This window comes from Nematolebias whitei, chromosome 2, assembly GCF_014905685.2.
Source record: "Nematolebias whitei isolate Nwh7 chromosome 2, NemWhi1, whole genome shotgun sequence".
NCBI classification, from domain to species: domain Eukaryota; kingdom Metazoa; phylum Chordata; class Actinopteri; order Cyprinodontiformes; family Rivulidae; genus Nematolebias; species Nematolebias whitei.
This window is the reverse complement of record NC_056499.1, coordinates 32,544,128-32,559,586: the sequence shown is the minus strand read 5'-3', so window position 1 is coordinate 32,559,586 and position 15,459 is coordinate 32,544,128. Positions and strand designations below refer to the sequence as shown.

Here is a 15,459-nt window from a genome sequence, read left to right as displayed (position 1 = left end):
TATATATATATATATATATATATATATATATATATTTTTGTGTTTATGTATATGTATTCTTTTAAGTATCACCAGGGAAATGTTCATGCCTATAGGCACCTCTTTAGACTGGTGTTTGATTTAAGAGTACATTTTCATGACCTCAACACTTATGAAGAAAACATGTGGCTAATTTCTACATATGTTGATGATGTTCGTGCAAGAAAATGTGTAATGTGAACGAAGCTTAGAACAAGCTGATTTTTAGTGAGTATAGCCATCCACATCCTTGTGAAGGTAAATCAATTTAAGATTCAAAACTGTGGGCTTCACTACATCAGAAAAGGTCAGCTTTTGTTTGTTTTGTTATGTGCTCTACATGCACAAACAAGACACATTGTGTTGTAGCCATGTAATATCCTGTTATCCAAGTGGCCAGAGATTGGAAACTGCACGCCACTGTGTTGCCAATGTGTCTGAGCATGTGAATGTCTTCTACTTTCTTTGGCCTACACAGCAGTGCTGGCTTGGCACAGCTGGCCTTCGGTAGGAAAAAGGGTGGATGAGTGGGTGGCTTTGGAAGAGCAAAGCGCATGTGAATAAGAAGCTGAAGGTCTGTATGTGGTAGTATATATAAATGTGTGCGTGAGAAAAAAAAAAAAAAAACTGTGAGAAAAATGATCAGACTCAGTGGGAAGCATCCCTTAAAAATGTATTTCCTAAAGATAAAATCACACACAACAGGACAATTTAATTCAGCTTAAAGCATTAAAACATGATCTTTGAATACAACATAAATTTGTGTGTAATGAAATTCTCCTTGTAAATCACATGCTCAACATGAAGTTTTACTACTGCTGTGAATGTGTGTGGTCCTCTTTACATTATGTTTCAATCAGAGCTCTTGTAATACATTAATGCTGTGATGAAATGTTTAACATTCAGTTTGCAATATCTTCAATCTTAAAGTGGATCACCATTTTTTTTAATTGAATTCCTCTTGTATTTGTTTTTTATTCACAATAACTTCTTAACATTCATATGTAAAGTGTATTATTGAAGATTGTATTGTTTAATATTAGATCATCTTGCATTAAGCTTATGCTAGGGTACTCTACAGTTCTCAAAAAAAATAGAGTTGAGTGACACACACATGTACACAAACACAAAATGTAGTAAAAAGGAAGCGTATACGCTCTTACATCCAGTAGCTTAGCAACATACCTGAAACTTCAAGTTCACTCAACAAAGTGCTAATAGTACAAACAAGTTAGATCCTTATCAGAAATAATTCTGTGTCAAATGAACAACCTTGGAGTAAACGCTGGTGCTTTTACTCTAGTTTCTCATGTTTATTTAATTCCCTTTCAAACTGGATGACAATCTTGTTACAACACATAACATCCAGAGTATAGATGGTGAGTAAAAACATTTTAACCATGTAAAAAATGAAACCTTTAATCTAATTTATATTCAAGTTTATTTTTATCCTAGTCAGAGATACTAGTTCCTCCGGGCCAGCACAGGAACAAAGAGCTGCCTGTGTCTCTGCACCGTCTCCTCCATGCACACACATTGCGCTAACTCCTTCCACAAGTTCTTTGACTATCTCGATAAGATTAATTTGCTTATCATTAAGATCTTTGCTGCAACAGTTGTAAACATGGCTGTATTTTCAAACAGCCCTGGTCCGCGGCTCCTCAATGGAGCAGTTGAAGCAAAATGACACCATTGTAGTTTACCTGCTTTTTACTAAAAACATATCCACAAAATTCTGACCAATCACACAATGCTTGGTGTAAACCCCTGTGAGAAATAAAGTTTTGCCAGAAACTTTTGCACCAAACGAATCCCTGTAGATGAAAAGATGACAAGATGTTGAGATTGTCCATGAACACTTCCAGATAGTTTCCATACAGTGAGCATGAGCAGAGCTTCTTGATTTACGTATCCACCAGGTGCAATTTGAGATAAGTTGGCCTACCCAAGGCCAAGTGGGGAGGCCAGATTCAGATAAACAACAATTGTTTTGGGCAGGCTGACTACTGATTTCATATCTGCCTTCAGTTCTGCTGGTACACTCAATGGTGAATCCAAAGAGCCAGATTTGTGAACATTCCACTGGTCTGTGCTTGTTAGACTTCTCCAAGGTTGATTCCTTCATACCGACGAGTTCTAGGAGTCGTAAGTGGCCTATGATTCTCAGAATCGCGTCCAGCTTACGGTTCAGCTCACAAAGCATATGAGTCTGAGCGATCAAAGCATGGTGTAATCCTTCACCTAAGGCAGGCAGCTTCACCATTGTCAAAACTACTGTCGACGTCTTCCTAATTTGTCAATATCCAAGGTATCCACTGATTCCTAAAAGCAAAAGCCTCGTTATCATAAACCCAATTATGTACGCGTCTTCTACATCCTCAACGGACAATACAGACAGACACATCATCTTCCATTCACCCTGGGATTCCATGACATATCCAGCAGTGCGTGTCCCTTCAGGGCATGAGTGTTCTCCTGCACCCTGTCTCCTTGTCGAGAAAATCTTATCAATTGCATTGAAAGACCAGCTGACCAGATCCATAATTTACGATTCAGAAGATGTATGAAGAGAGGCTCGGATACACAGGACAAAGAGCAAAAGCAGAAGGAAAGCATGAGAGGGAAGAAGAGCAACAGTCTTTGTCGAGGGCAAGACATAAAAAAAAATAAATAGTGACAAATTTGATGGGTACTTGTAGTGTAACCATGCTGTGATTTCCTTCACAACGAAGGAGGGTTTTCCAAATTTGCCATCATCTATAGGCACATTTTAATAGGTTAATTTTTGCCATTTCTCCTCAGGAAATACCCATTATGAAACTTATCACTGAATCCACCATTAGGAACAGCAACCTGACTGAAAGAGTGGCAGAACAATCATGATGCATGCTCAATAATCCAGGTAGAAAAATCTAAAAAAAAGTTAAGTCTGGTCCTCTGGACATTCAAATAAAAAAAAAAAAGTAGAAATGTTTTGAAAGACAAAACCTTTCTATTTTTTTTTTATGTCTAGAGGACCATACTTAACTTTTTTAGAGAGGCAGAACAAGTCAGGGTGAAGATACCAGCAACCCTCTCCAGTGCCAAGCTACCTCCTTCAAATCTCACACCACAGGAAAGAAAAGCTACAACATTTCTTAGCCAGGACAAAAGTATCACCACTGTAACATCTGCCAAAGGAAGATGCACAGTGGTCCTCAATACTTCTGATTACCAGGAGAAAATATCCACACCACTGAGTGAAACAACTATATGTGATACCTTGAAGAGGGACCCAACCAGCACATACAAAAAGAAGATTGCAGACCACTCAGATCCATTGTCAGCAGAACAAACTCTGTGACATATAATATTGCAAAACAACTTGCTGGCATTTTAGTCCCTCTTGTTAGAAACACACCACATATCTTAAATAACTCCATGGACTTCACAAACAGTTAAACATTTGAAGATAGTGTGAGGAGAAATTATTGTATCTTTTGAAGTCACTTTACTTTTCACTTGTATACCCACATCAGAGGCAGTCAAAGCTGTTGGGAAACATCTTCAACAAGATAATGACCTTAGCAATAGGATCAATTTCACCCCAGACCAGATCTGTGCCCTGCTGCACCTTTGCTTTTCTATAACTTGTTGTGGAAAAAGGTGACAGCTTTTATAAACAGAAGCATGGTTGTGCCATGGGATCTCAGGTGTCACTGATTGTGGCCAATCTCTACTTGGAGGAAATGGAACAGAGTGTGCTGGACTTTGTTAAGGGAACAGCACCAAGTCACTGGTTCAGATATGTGGATGACACTTGGGTCAAAACCCATGCAAATGTAGAAGTGTCCAGCAGACACATCAACTCTGTGAGCAACAATATCAAATTTACCAGAAAGGATGCAAATGACAACAAATGGCCTTTTCTGGACCATTTGATGAACATGAAGAGAGACCGAAGTCTCGTTGAAGTTGAACATTGAAGTTTACAGGATACCTACTCACACAGATCAATAGTTTCTGTTTGACTCTCAACACCCACTGGAACACAAACTTGCTGTTAATTGAATTTTACACCACCAGGCCAAACTTGTCCCCACAAAAGCAGAAGGCAAGGAAAAGGAACAGGAACAAATCAAATAAGTGCTCCAAACCCATAGATATACTAACTAACTGGGCCTTTGTCAGTTCATCAGAAAAAAAAAAAAAACATGCTGCTGAAAAAAACATGAGAAAAGCTAAATTATTGTCATGTCTTATGTTGCTGGAGTATTGTAAAAACTCCGAAGGATTTTCTCCAAACACAACATCCCAGTACATTTCAAACCTAACAGTACTCTCAGACAGAGGCTGGTCCATCCTAAGGAAATAACCCCCAAATATAATGTGAGTAGTGTGATGCAGTGCAATGAGGAATGTTTAGACCAGTGCATTAGAGAAACTAAACAACCTCTCTACAGATGCATGCACATCACTGGAGAGCTAGCTCTTCAGGACAAGTCTCAATAGTCCAATTTCATCTAAAAGACAAGGGACACTCTTTGGAGGACCAACATCTTCATACTTTAGACAGAGAAGACAGACAGTCTGAGAGTGGAGTTATGTAAGCCATGAAACAAGAAAAAAAAACTATTTTAAACAGTGGAGATCTCAACTTTCAACTTTCAAAAACTTAAATGCAGCATTAAGCCTGATATTTCATGTCAGTTCCACTCTGCCACTTCTGCATTGTTAAGTACCACTCTAACTGCTTCATTTATATTTTGTTCTTCTCAGATGTAGGTGTGTAACTGGGTCCCCCACTCTGTGGACAAGATCGTCATAGCAAAGAGGGCAAAATGAACAGGATCTTCATCACTCATATTCTGCTCGACAAATAAGGCCAACTGCTGCAGTCTGCTGACGTCTATTGTCTGCTTAGCACAGTATGCGTGGAACCATACATGAGGTGGTACCATAAACAAATCAGGACACAACAATGGAGACACTTTTAACTGGTGGTGTTGAACTGAACTGAAGAGTGTCGAAATTATGGAGAAGGTCTCATCTTCATGCGTGTGACCAAAACATCTCTACCATGAATCAGGCAAAGAAAGAACCTAACGAGCCTCTATTGTGTGTGTGTGTGTGTGTGTGTGTGTGTGGGGGGGGGGGGGGGGGGGTTTGTTTTAGTTAATTTAAGTACACAACCAGACCTCTCTTCTTTTTTTTTTTTTCTTCTTTCTTTCAGCTGCTTCCCTTCTCAGGGTTCGTCACAGCGAGTTAACTCGCACGACGACTGCAATTGTTTTTACGCCGGATGCCCTCTGACACAACCACTGAGCTATCACAGCCTTCTGTGTGGAGAAGAGGGCTGCCATCTAGGGTGACCAAGGGAGCAGATGGTGGGGGTTAAGGGCCTTGCCCAAGGACCCAGAGTGGGGCAAATGAGGATGGAGGCAGGTCTAGGTGCTTCACCTTTCCCACCCACATTTTTCAGGGGGTCGAACTGGTGACCTTCAGATCACAGGCTCACCTTCCCTAACTTCTGCGCTCATGCAATTCTATAAAGATTGGGAGTCAATACACTCCAGCCTTTTTAAATTGATTAAGCCTTCTGGATGGGAAGCAAAGCATCTTCAACTTCATAATACATGTTAAGTTTTACAGTTTTAAAACTTTTTATTTCCCCTTCCAGATTGCAACAGGAAGTGAGTGTGTGGCCAGATCACGTTCAAGCATGGAGAAAGGTCTTGTAACATCAGTCCCAGCTACATCCATTATGTCATGTCAAATATGTGAAGTGTGGTTCAGTGTTTTCATTTTTCTTTCTTACCTTTGTGCTTTCTACAACTTGTTATATTTTAAATGACAAGTATACATTTAATTATTTATTTCTGTATAAATTCAACATATTTTTATTTATATTATTCTTGACTGGGGTTCCACTTAAATTCAGCTGGTTAATGTTTGTAAGACAGTTTATATTTTAAATTGTTTTGTACATTACAGCAGTATTATCATAACATTTTACCAAGAGATCATTTTGAGGACTCAAAATATTCACACTATGATTATCAAAAGATCTTGAAAGTCAATCTCATCCATAAAACCTCTGAAATGGTAGTAATGTTAGTCTCTCTTCCTCTAAGCATGTTTCTCTAATCCCAAAACTACTATGCACCAAAGATGACTTCACAAACCTAGGTAAAGAACCAAATGTTAAGAAATAAAAAACAATGTGTAACAATATTATTGCTAGTGATTTATTTGCAGGTGGTGTTTCACCATGTTGATTTCTGGAAATTATTATTATTATTATTTTCCCAACCTGCACTTTCATGGAAGACAAAATGGTGATTGGGACAAAACACACATTCTGCAGTGCAGTAATATTAAGCTCTTGCTCAGCCTAGGCTTGCTGATGGATTTGTTACATGCAGGAGGTCAACCTTGAAACAAGTTAATTAGAGTTCTAAATATATACAGTCTGGCTCTAATTACATTCTGCACATGGATTCCACTAACAACTCAACTAACCTAATCCTAAATTTTATGACCCAATAACGATCAAAAGCAAAGGGGAAAAAATAAAAATAAAAACACCTAAAAAAAACAACACAACAACAAATATTGAGTTATAGTTTTGTCATCAAACAGATAAATAAATAAAATATAAATATCAGGAATTACATTGCAAACCTGCCCATAACATGCAGCCAAACAACAATCCACAGACGACACATCTGGTTCTTTTGGCAGACCTCACCTCTCACACATTACTTTGGCAGTGATAGAGCAACCACATCTTTCCCAAGAGGAATGACCAGTGGCAAGGAAAACAATAACAAATCAGACAAGGAGGTGTGTCTATCAAATTACTATCCTAAATATAACACGATTTATAGCACTTTCAGTCCTCTCGGTTTAACTGTTTCTAATTACTGCTCTCTATTAAACTGGTTTTACTGTCTTAGGAAAACAAGGCTATCACTGCAGTAACAAAGCAAAGTTTGTTTTATGTATATTTATGGTATCTCTAAAGCTCTACATTATTGCGACAAAGCTTTGTGCATCTAAATTCAAAATCAATATAGGTAATATATGTAAATAAATGTGTATCAAAATTACAAGAAATAAAGGCTTGAAATATTGTAATCTGTGTGTAATGAATCTATATGAGTTTCACTTTCTGAACTGACTAAAACAAAGGGAAAAAACAGAACTTTTTCTACAATATCCTGATGCATGCTCAATAATCCAGGTAGAAAAATCTAAAAAAGTTAAATCTGGTCCTCTGGACATTCAAAAAAACAAAACAAAGCAAATCAACAAAAAAATGTAGAAACGTTCCGTCTCTCATCCGAGAGACTTCCTCAGTCTGAGGAGCTGTATTCAGCTCAGTCTTTTAAATAGCACCTTCTCAGAGTGGATCAACCTGAAGAGGGATGAAGATGTTCACATCCTGGACAGAGAGGAACGATGGTTTGAGAGAGGAGTAAAGGAGGCCATCTTTGTGAAAAGAAATCGTCCATCATTAAACAGGGGTGGAGGCCTCCGGGTTCAACTGTCCCCCTCTTACAATGCTGTGATTGCTAGTATCACTCAGCCCTCTGTGAATAGTAAACAGCCATCAGTGTGCTAATGATCCATTGTTAGGCTGATGGTCCTTCTTGAGCATGTGATCAGCTGGTTTTGGTTGTCAGCAGCAAAACTGGTTGATCCACTCTGAGAAGGTGCTATTTAAAAGACTGAGCTGAATACAGCTCCTCAGACTGAGGAAGTCTCTCGGATGAGAGACGGAACGTTTCTACATTTTTTTGTTGATTTGCTTTGTTTTGTTTTTTTGAATGTCCAGAGGACCAGATTTAACTTTTTTAGATTTTTCTACAATAGTCACTTTTTTTAGATGAACCTGAACTATATCTTTTTATACAAACTATGGAGTGTGTTTTGTATTTTTTTTTTGTTATTTTTTTCTTTTGAGTAACATAACTGTGTGTAGCAGGAAACAAGAAACAATGCTTAACACCCCCCCCCCCCCCCTGCCCCTTGACAATTGAAAACAACCTTGCCATGTTCTTTACAATCTATTAAAACGTGTCTGAATCGTGGCAAACAGAAAGGAAAATGTCCTTCAGTGTAAGGGCAGTCATGACAATGTTACGCTTTTAATCCTCACCACTTTTTTCCTTGTTATTTTCTGTATCACTGAGATGCTCTCCACAACCCTCACCATGTTTTTTATACTTGCCCTGGCATGACTATCAGTCTTAGGACATAGATATATCTATATATCTTGACAAAAGATCACATCATGCTAGTGCTGTGTTACTGTGTTACATATTATTGGTACATCTGTGCTAGGTTGATTCCATGACCTTGTCCTGTTCATGGCTGTAGCCTAAAAGTGAGACCAGCATGACCAGTTTTGCATCAAATTCTGACAACCGAGCGGCTTCTTGTCCCATGTGAAGGGAGCCTATGGCACTGCCAAATGAATACATAATACAACTAACTGAAATTTATTCTAGCAAGAGCTCTTAATAAAAGTTTATTTGCATTGATCATTTCTGCCTGACCTAATAACTGCAAATGTAACCACATTTAGGTTGGGGAGTTTTTGTGTAACTGACGCAGTACACTCTTTATTTATTATTTTTTTCAGTTTTGCTTTGAGGCCACAAACACTTCAGACAGTGGTACAGACATTCAGTCATAAATCTTTGTCAAGTATCTAGTTCAACACAAATCTGGGCAAGAAAATGATAAAATGTGGGACCACATGATTTCTGTCTAGCAGCAAAGCAATGCTAATCACTCATGTGCTTGTTTCTATTTCCAGCAAGCATTTTATTTAACATCTTAGTAACATTTTAGAAATATGGCATGAATGTTTTTGATGGCAGCAAAGGAACATATGTACAGCCCATAATATCAATAGCACGTTGCAAAAAGTTTCATTTGACATTGCAAAAAGAACAGGGAGCTACCCCACTGTCCCATAATGGTTCAGGTAAAGCTATTATGAAGTATTTTGGTAGCAGATGATGGGAGCACAAAATAATCGCCTCTGATCAACAAAGCTGAGTTGGGAAAATATATTTGAAATGCAGTAAGAAATATGTTTAGATCCCATTTTCTAAGAAAGTATTTTTAGGAGGACCAATATCTCTTGAATCAGAATGAGTTACTGTTGCTCATTTAGGAAATAATATCACAACTTTATAACTGTCATTGGTAAACTAACTGATTTTATTTATTTATTTTAAGTTTCCTTTCACCATTCTCTCACCTCTATTCCATGTTTATTTGTCTGATATCCTATCATTCCTTGATTCTTCCCTTGAGACTGGTCGCAAGTGTCCCTTTGATGTGATTTGGGCATAAAGTCCGATCATACTAAGTCTGGATGAGGTAAAAATGGATTGTATGAAAAATCAAAACGTGATTTAAGGACCAGTACTGATGCAGTTCTTTAAATGGTGAAGAGATGCATCTGTCATCCAACATACTCCCAAGTCTGATTTTGTTTATCTTCATTTGCCTTCTCCAGAAAAATGACATAAAAACAGTAACCATAGTCAAATACTGCCATGCTAACCTGTTAAGGACAAAAGACAAATGAGGCATGTTTTTAGGCCTCAGGCGTTTCATACCTAAGGCCATGAAGTCCTCGTGGTCCCAGGTTTGCAGCTGGGCGAGCGGGCCGCTGTACAGCAGCAGTCCATCAGCCACGTCTGTGATGAACTCCAGCGACACATGGCTCTCAAAGCAAGGCATCAAAGGAGGAAACCAGGCATAGCCATTGCCATGGAAACTGTGCTTGTTCTGTTGGCATTCAGGTCCCTCAAACTGAGCTGGGCATTGGCACCTTACAGAGAAGAGATTAAAAAAATAGATACTTTTTACGTGTGAAAAGTTTCAGTAGAAGCAATAAATGGATAAATTAGTTTCTAGTGTCACATCCAGAAAATGTCATTATGGAACCTAAAAACATTTTCTTCCTTACACCTTTTGAACCACAGTCTGCTTTTTATTAATTGTATTCTTGTGAGAGTTTTTGCAGTATGTTAGCGCTCAGCATCTTTATGACGAGTTATTTTCTCCTTTCAGGCAGCGCTCCCCTTTCGGCTATCACTCACACTCTGCATGTTTCACAGACGCAGATGTTCTCATTAGTGGCAGAACCACAGGGGGGAATCACTGCATCACTAGGAAACTCCTCTCTTTCTGTATTTTGAGATATTTAAGTCCTCATTTGTACTGTTGCTTCCTGTCAAAACTGCACTTCTCACCTCTTCTCCTCAGGAAGATTTCATGCTCTTATTTTACTCCTCCTTCCAGTCTCTACCCACTTATTGTAACCTTTTACACTGATGGACCTTTTTAACATAAGCATTTCATTTTGCTCATTTTTCAGCATACATCCTCACTGACAGATAAAAAAAAACAACGAGGTAACCAACAGAATGTGGGATATTTTCTGAGATTTGCATCTTTTTAAAATTTTCAAAGATTTTAACATCTAAACACTTCATATTAATGTTTTAAATTGATTTATTCTAGTCTCTGTAGTTTTCAATTAAACCAATTACGCTTTGTTACATAGAGCCATGCATAAAAAACTGAAGCATTTTCAAAACTTTAAATGTTTGCATCAATATGGTGTAAAACGTAAAACTGATCTCCAAAAGAAAAACACCCTAAATTTTACGAGAGTACAATTTATTTGTTTATTGGCTGTCCCCTTCTTCATGGGCACAGTGAGCAAACTCATATTAAGATTTGGTGGTTGTTTTACGCTGCATGCCCTCACAGACGCAACCATCGACCACCAAGCTACCACAGCTAACATGTGAGAAGCAGAGGGAAGCTATGGGTGCCTGAAGGTAAAGAATAAAATTAAATGAAGCACAAAAAACATAAAAGTTATTTTGTAAACATGATTTTAAAATAATAATAAAGAAATAAAAATGAGTAGAATACATTTGGTTGAACTATAAAAGTTGCCTGCATAGAAAACACGATCCAATAGGTGAAATATAGTGGTGATAAAATTACAATTTGTTTGTTTTGCTGCATATATGATTGCATAAACTGATATCATGGAAGGCAAATATAATTTTAAACTATGATAAGTAATCATTAAGGCCATATGCGGACTAAATTAAGAGAAAGTGGCTCTAAAAAATTTCTATTTTTGCACGTCTTGTCAAAACATTGTTTAAAATGAGTCAAAGGTAAATAGGTTGGTTACAACATGACTGACACAAAAATTACATCATAAAAAAGGTTAACGTGAAAAACTCCTACAGACATCTCAAATATGAATGAAGCAAAATGTAAATTTGAAGAGTTTGCTCAGGAAAATAAGAAATACATTTTTAATTAGAGTCCTGACACATGGCCAGTATTTCAGGCAGATAAATCTAAATGTCCTCTGGACAGATTCTTCTTTTTTGAAAAATGGCCAAAAGTCGAAGTGTTTCAACAAACAAGAATCCACCCAGATGGCCTGCATCAACCTTCTTAGATATTTATTTAGGTTTTGTCTGCATAGGAATTATAATTTTTATTTTATCCTAAACAATATTTTTTCATTGTTTCAAAAAATATTTTTGGGAATACAGTGATGTTCCCAGATGTGTTTTCTTTACCCTCACGTACACTATGAAAATGACTCAATATGTTGTAGTTCCCATTACCAGGCCTGTAGGTGTCACTGTAACTATGCCATGAAAAAATAAAAAAATTTAAATAAAAAATAAAAACACCAAAAACAGGAAACAAGCTGTGGAGCACGCACATAAAGCTTACACTTCAAATATAATGTAAATATACAAATCATTGGCTGGAACATGGTGTACACAACATTTTTGTGTGTGCATGAGGCCCCTCAGTTTTAGGAGCCAACGTGTGGAAAATAAATAAATAAAAAAGTTACAGGATTGCAACCGGTTTTCCATTCAACCATTCTCAACTATTCTTTAACATTTTATTTGTACCTGGTATATGGACAGTTTAAGACAAAAGGCACAATAGGATTGTACTTTGAAAATAGATCCTTCCTAGTTGGTAAGTGTATGAGAATTAATCTTCCTTTCAAGTATTTTATATTATTTTGCTGACTGCTAATCTGATTGTGGTTTGCTGTGAATGCTACTATGAATGTTCAAGTTATGCAGCTTCTCTTCAAATGTTACCAAATTTAATTTGTGTCAGCTATGTTTAACATAACAGAGAATAAACAAAACTTTAAACTTGTAAAAATGCAAAAAAATTACAAAATAAAATTAGCGTTAACTTAAAACCATGTTTCATTATTTTATTTTGTTTTTTTCCCACAAAACTCTGTTGAAACTGTACCACCACTTAGAATAAACTATGTTTTTGTGATTATTTTATTTTTGATTGATTTGGAAAAGAACACTGAAGAAAATAAACATTGTGTAATGCACATCTAATCAGTGATTACTCCTAAACTACATTTCAAATCATTATGAAAAAGTGTTTTATTTTTATTGTTATTTATAGTGAGGACTAGCATCGCGGGCAGCACGGTGGCACAACTGGTAGAGCTGCTGCCTCTCAGCAAAACCTTGATGCGGGGGCCCTTCTAGGTGGAGTTTGCATGTTCTCTCCGTGCATGTGTGGGTTTTCTCCGGGTACTCCGGTTTCCTCCCACAGACCAAAAACATGCATGTTAGGCTGATTGGTAACTCTAAATTGTCTCTAGGTGTGAGTGAGAGAGTGAATGGTTGTTTGCCTCGTTTGTCTCTATGTGTCCCTGTGATGGACTTGCGACCAGTCCAGAGTGTACCCCGCCCCTCACACAGTGATTGCTGGACATGGGCACTGGCGACCCCTGTGACCCAAAATGGAAGAAGCGGGTAAAAGATAATGGATGGATGGACTAGCATTGCATAAGTGATTTGTTTTTCCATCTGCTGTTTGTTTAATTCAGCTCTTAAAGTTGTACTTTTGAGTGAAATATAGAGACAGTAGCTAAAACATTCCTGCCTGTATTTGCATATTCGTAATGTCACTAATTCTCTATGCACAATCTGAGACAGTTTTTTCAGTTGAAACCCTTCAATCCTCTTATGGCAGATTTGTTTTGCTCATTCTTGGTATGCTGGGAATTAGGTTCAACAATGGGCCCGGCGTTGTAATCCCACCCCTCCCCTCAACTCACTCTCTTCTGAAATCTCATTAATCCCAGTGCATTGATTATCTGCATGTTCTTGCTTCAATCATGGGCTGTAATCTGTTTGTGTTTGTTTGTGTTGGGGTGTGGTCATATCTGAAAGCCAGTGAAGCAGAAAACTATCCTCCAGCAATTTTATCTTCTTTTAACACTTATCTGTATATGTTCTTTCACCTCCTCACTTCTCAATGCTGGCACTGTTTTCCTTTTCCAGATTTCTTTCCTCCCATTTTCCTTCTTATCACACACTTTAATCAGTTATAGTATTTATTTTTCATCTTTACTCTGCAAAAACATTTTCTATCTATATTTTGTCTTCTCCTGTTCAGATTCTTGCTATCCCCTACTTTCATATTTCTGTTTCCCCTCTGTCTTCTTCATCGCTTTCCAATCACAATTGTCTGCTCTTTATAAAATGTCTTATTTTATTTTTTCTCAGTTCATCTTCATTTTCTCTGTTTCTGACATCCTGTATTTTATGTGCTTTCCTTTTCTGAATCTAGAGAATCACGCAGCAGATGTTGCAGGGCTCAGACACTGTAGCATGATTGAAAATGTGACAATCATAGAGCAGCTGTGACCCTGGCAACCTTACCTGCTTTGCCTTGTTCTCCCACTGACATCTGTTTGGATGATACTTCATCAAGAATATTTTCCCACATTTAATTTGAGGCTTGCATTTTACATTTAATAGTTGCAGCGTGGAACGTTTTAGAAACAGCAATTAAAGAAGATTTTTTAAATCACGCCGTTTTGTATTTTGGAACAACTGCAAACAAATCGTTATTTCAAATGTTCATATTTATTTCATGTCCTTGGTTTTGCCTCTTGTATTGAAAATCCATGTCAATACATTGTTCTTTTGGAAAACATAAATCCATCCATGTCCAAAATATGTAATCGCATGACAAAAGTGGGGGGAAAAAATGCTTTGCAACTTCATATTGTTTTGCAGAGGCTGCCTTCTTCCTGTGAACAGGTGGACCTGAAACAAGAGGGCAATAAATGTGGTGGTTTTTTTTTGTTTTTTTTTCTACTTTAGCATTCAGGGAGCAGTTGTTTTGTACTTGTTCTGCTTGGGAATGAGGGCATATCAGGACAACTCCTCAATATATGAGAAGAGAAATTGGCCCAATCTTAGCATCTTGAAAAAAATACTACATTTTTAAAGTCTTCACATCAGTTATGTTGCCATTAGTTGTGTATACATGCTTTCTCCCCCAGTGTTGAATACCCGAAAAGAGGTGATGTGACCACAAATCAGATCTTAACAAAACAAACACAGCTAGATGTAGCTGCATATTTGTTTTAAAGCAAACAACAACACCAAAAAACAACAAAAAATATTTTTTGAAGGTGTCCAACACACAGTCCACTTTGCTTTAAAACTACTAGTACAGATTATAAGCAAAGAAAGAAAAAGGAACATTCTAAAAGTTGCATAATTGTGTATGTAGGTGTGATTTTGCATGTGTGTGCATGCATGAGGGTAATTCTGGGATTTTGTCTAACATGGATCCAGTGAGTCATCCTGCTCAGGTCCAACACTGAGCTACAGAACAGGCTCACCTTGCCAGCCAGATTCAAATCCTGCCCTTTTCACTTGCTGCTTCTAATTAAATGAAGCTGAAGGCTAACATTACCTTCAAGTCACAGCAAGAAAGCCTTGTGGACACGTGTGATAGAGAGTATTGTTCATCGGTGCCGTTTGTTTGGAGGGTTTATGCATGTTTGTGTATGTGTTCCTGTCCAAGCTAATGTCTATATATGAAGGCATCTATTCAATTCAATTCAATTCCATTCAATTTATTTATATAGTGCCAAGTCACAACAGAAGTCATCTCAGGGCACTGAACAGAAACATTCATATATAAAAATAATATTATTATTAATAACATTATTTATCTGGGTAGCAGACTGCTTTGAATCTAGATATATTAGCAGAGAAAAACAAAGAGCAGCTGCTTCAATTTTGTTTTCTGTTATGTTTAAATTCTGCCAAGGTCCAGTACGTGTTTATGTGTGTGAGTGTTATATCAGGTCTTTGTTCCAAATCAAGCAACTGTGTTTACTTTGATAAACAAGTACAGTAGTCCCTCATTTATCGTGGGAGATCCACACCATGAAGACCCACGATAAGTGAAAAACCACAAAGAAGAGATAGTAGTACAAGTAGTAAGTAACAGTTTGTGTGTGTTATATATATATATATATATATATATATATATATATATATATATATATATATATATATATATATATATATATAT

The 15,459-nt window shown here is 37.3% G+C and overlaps 1 protein-coding gene across 1 annotated transcript in view; it reads right to left on the bottom strand.

The window, feature by feature from the left end:
• The window catches only part of si:ch211-186j3.6 (neural-cadherin), a 467,709-nt gene that overhangs the window by 121,440 nt on the left and 330,810 nt on the right, over positions 1 to 15,459 (bottom strand). Inside the window, exon 22 of the mRNA XM_037694242.1 lies at positions 9,639 to 9,853. Coding sequence (XP_037550170.1) covers positions 9,639 to 9,853 — 215 coding nt within the window. The remainder of the gene's footprint in view (positions 1 to 9,638; positions 9,854 to 15,459) is intronic.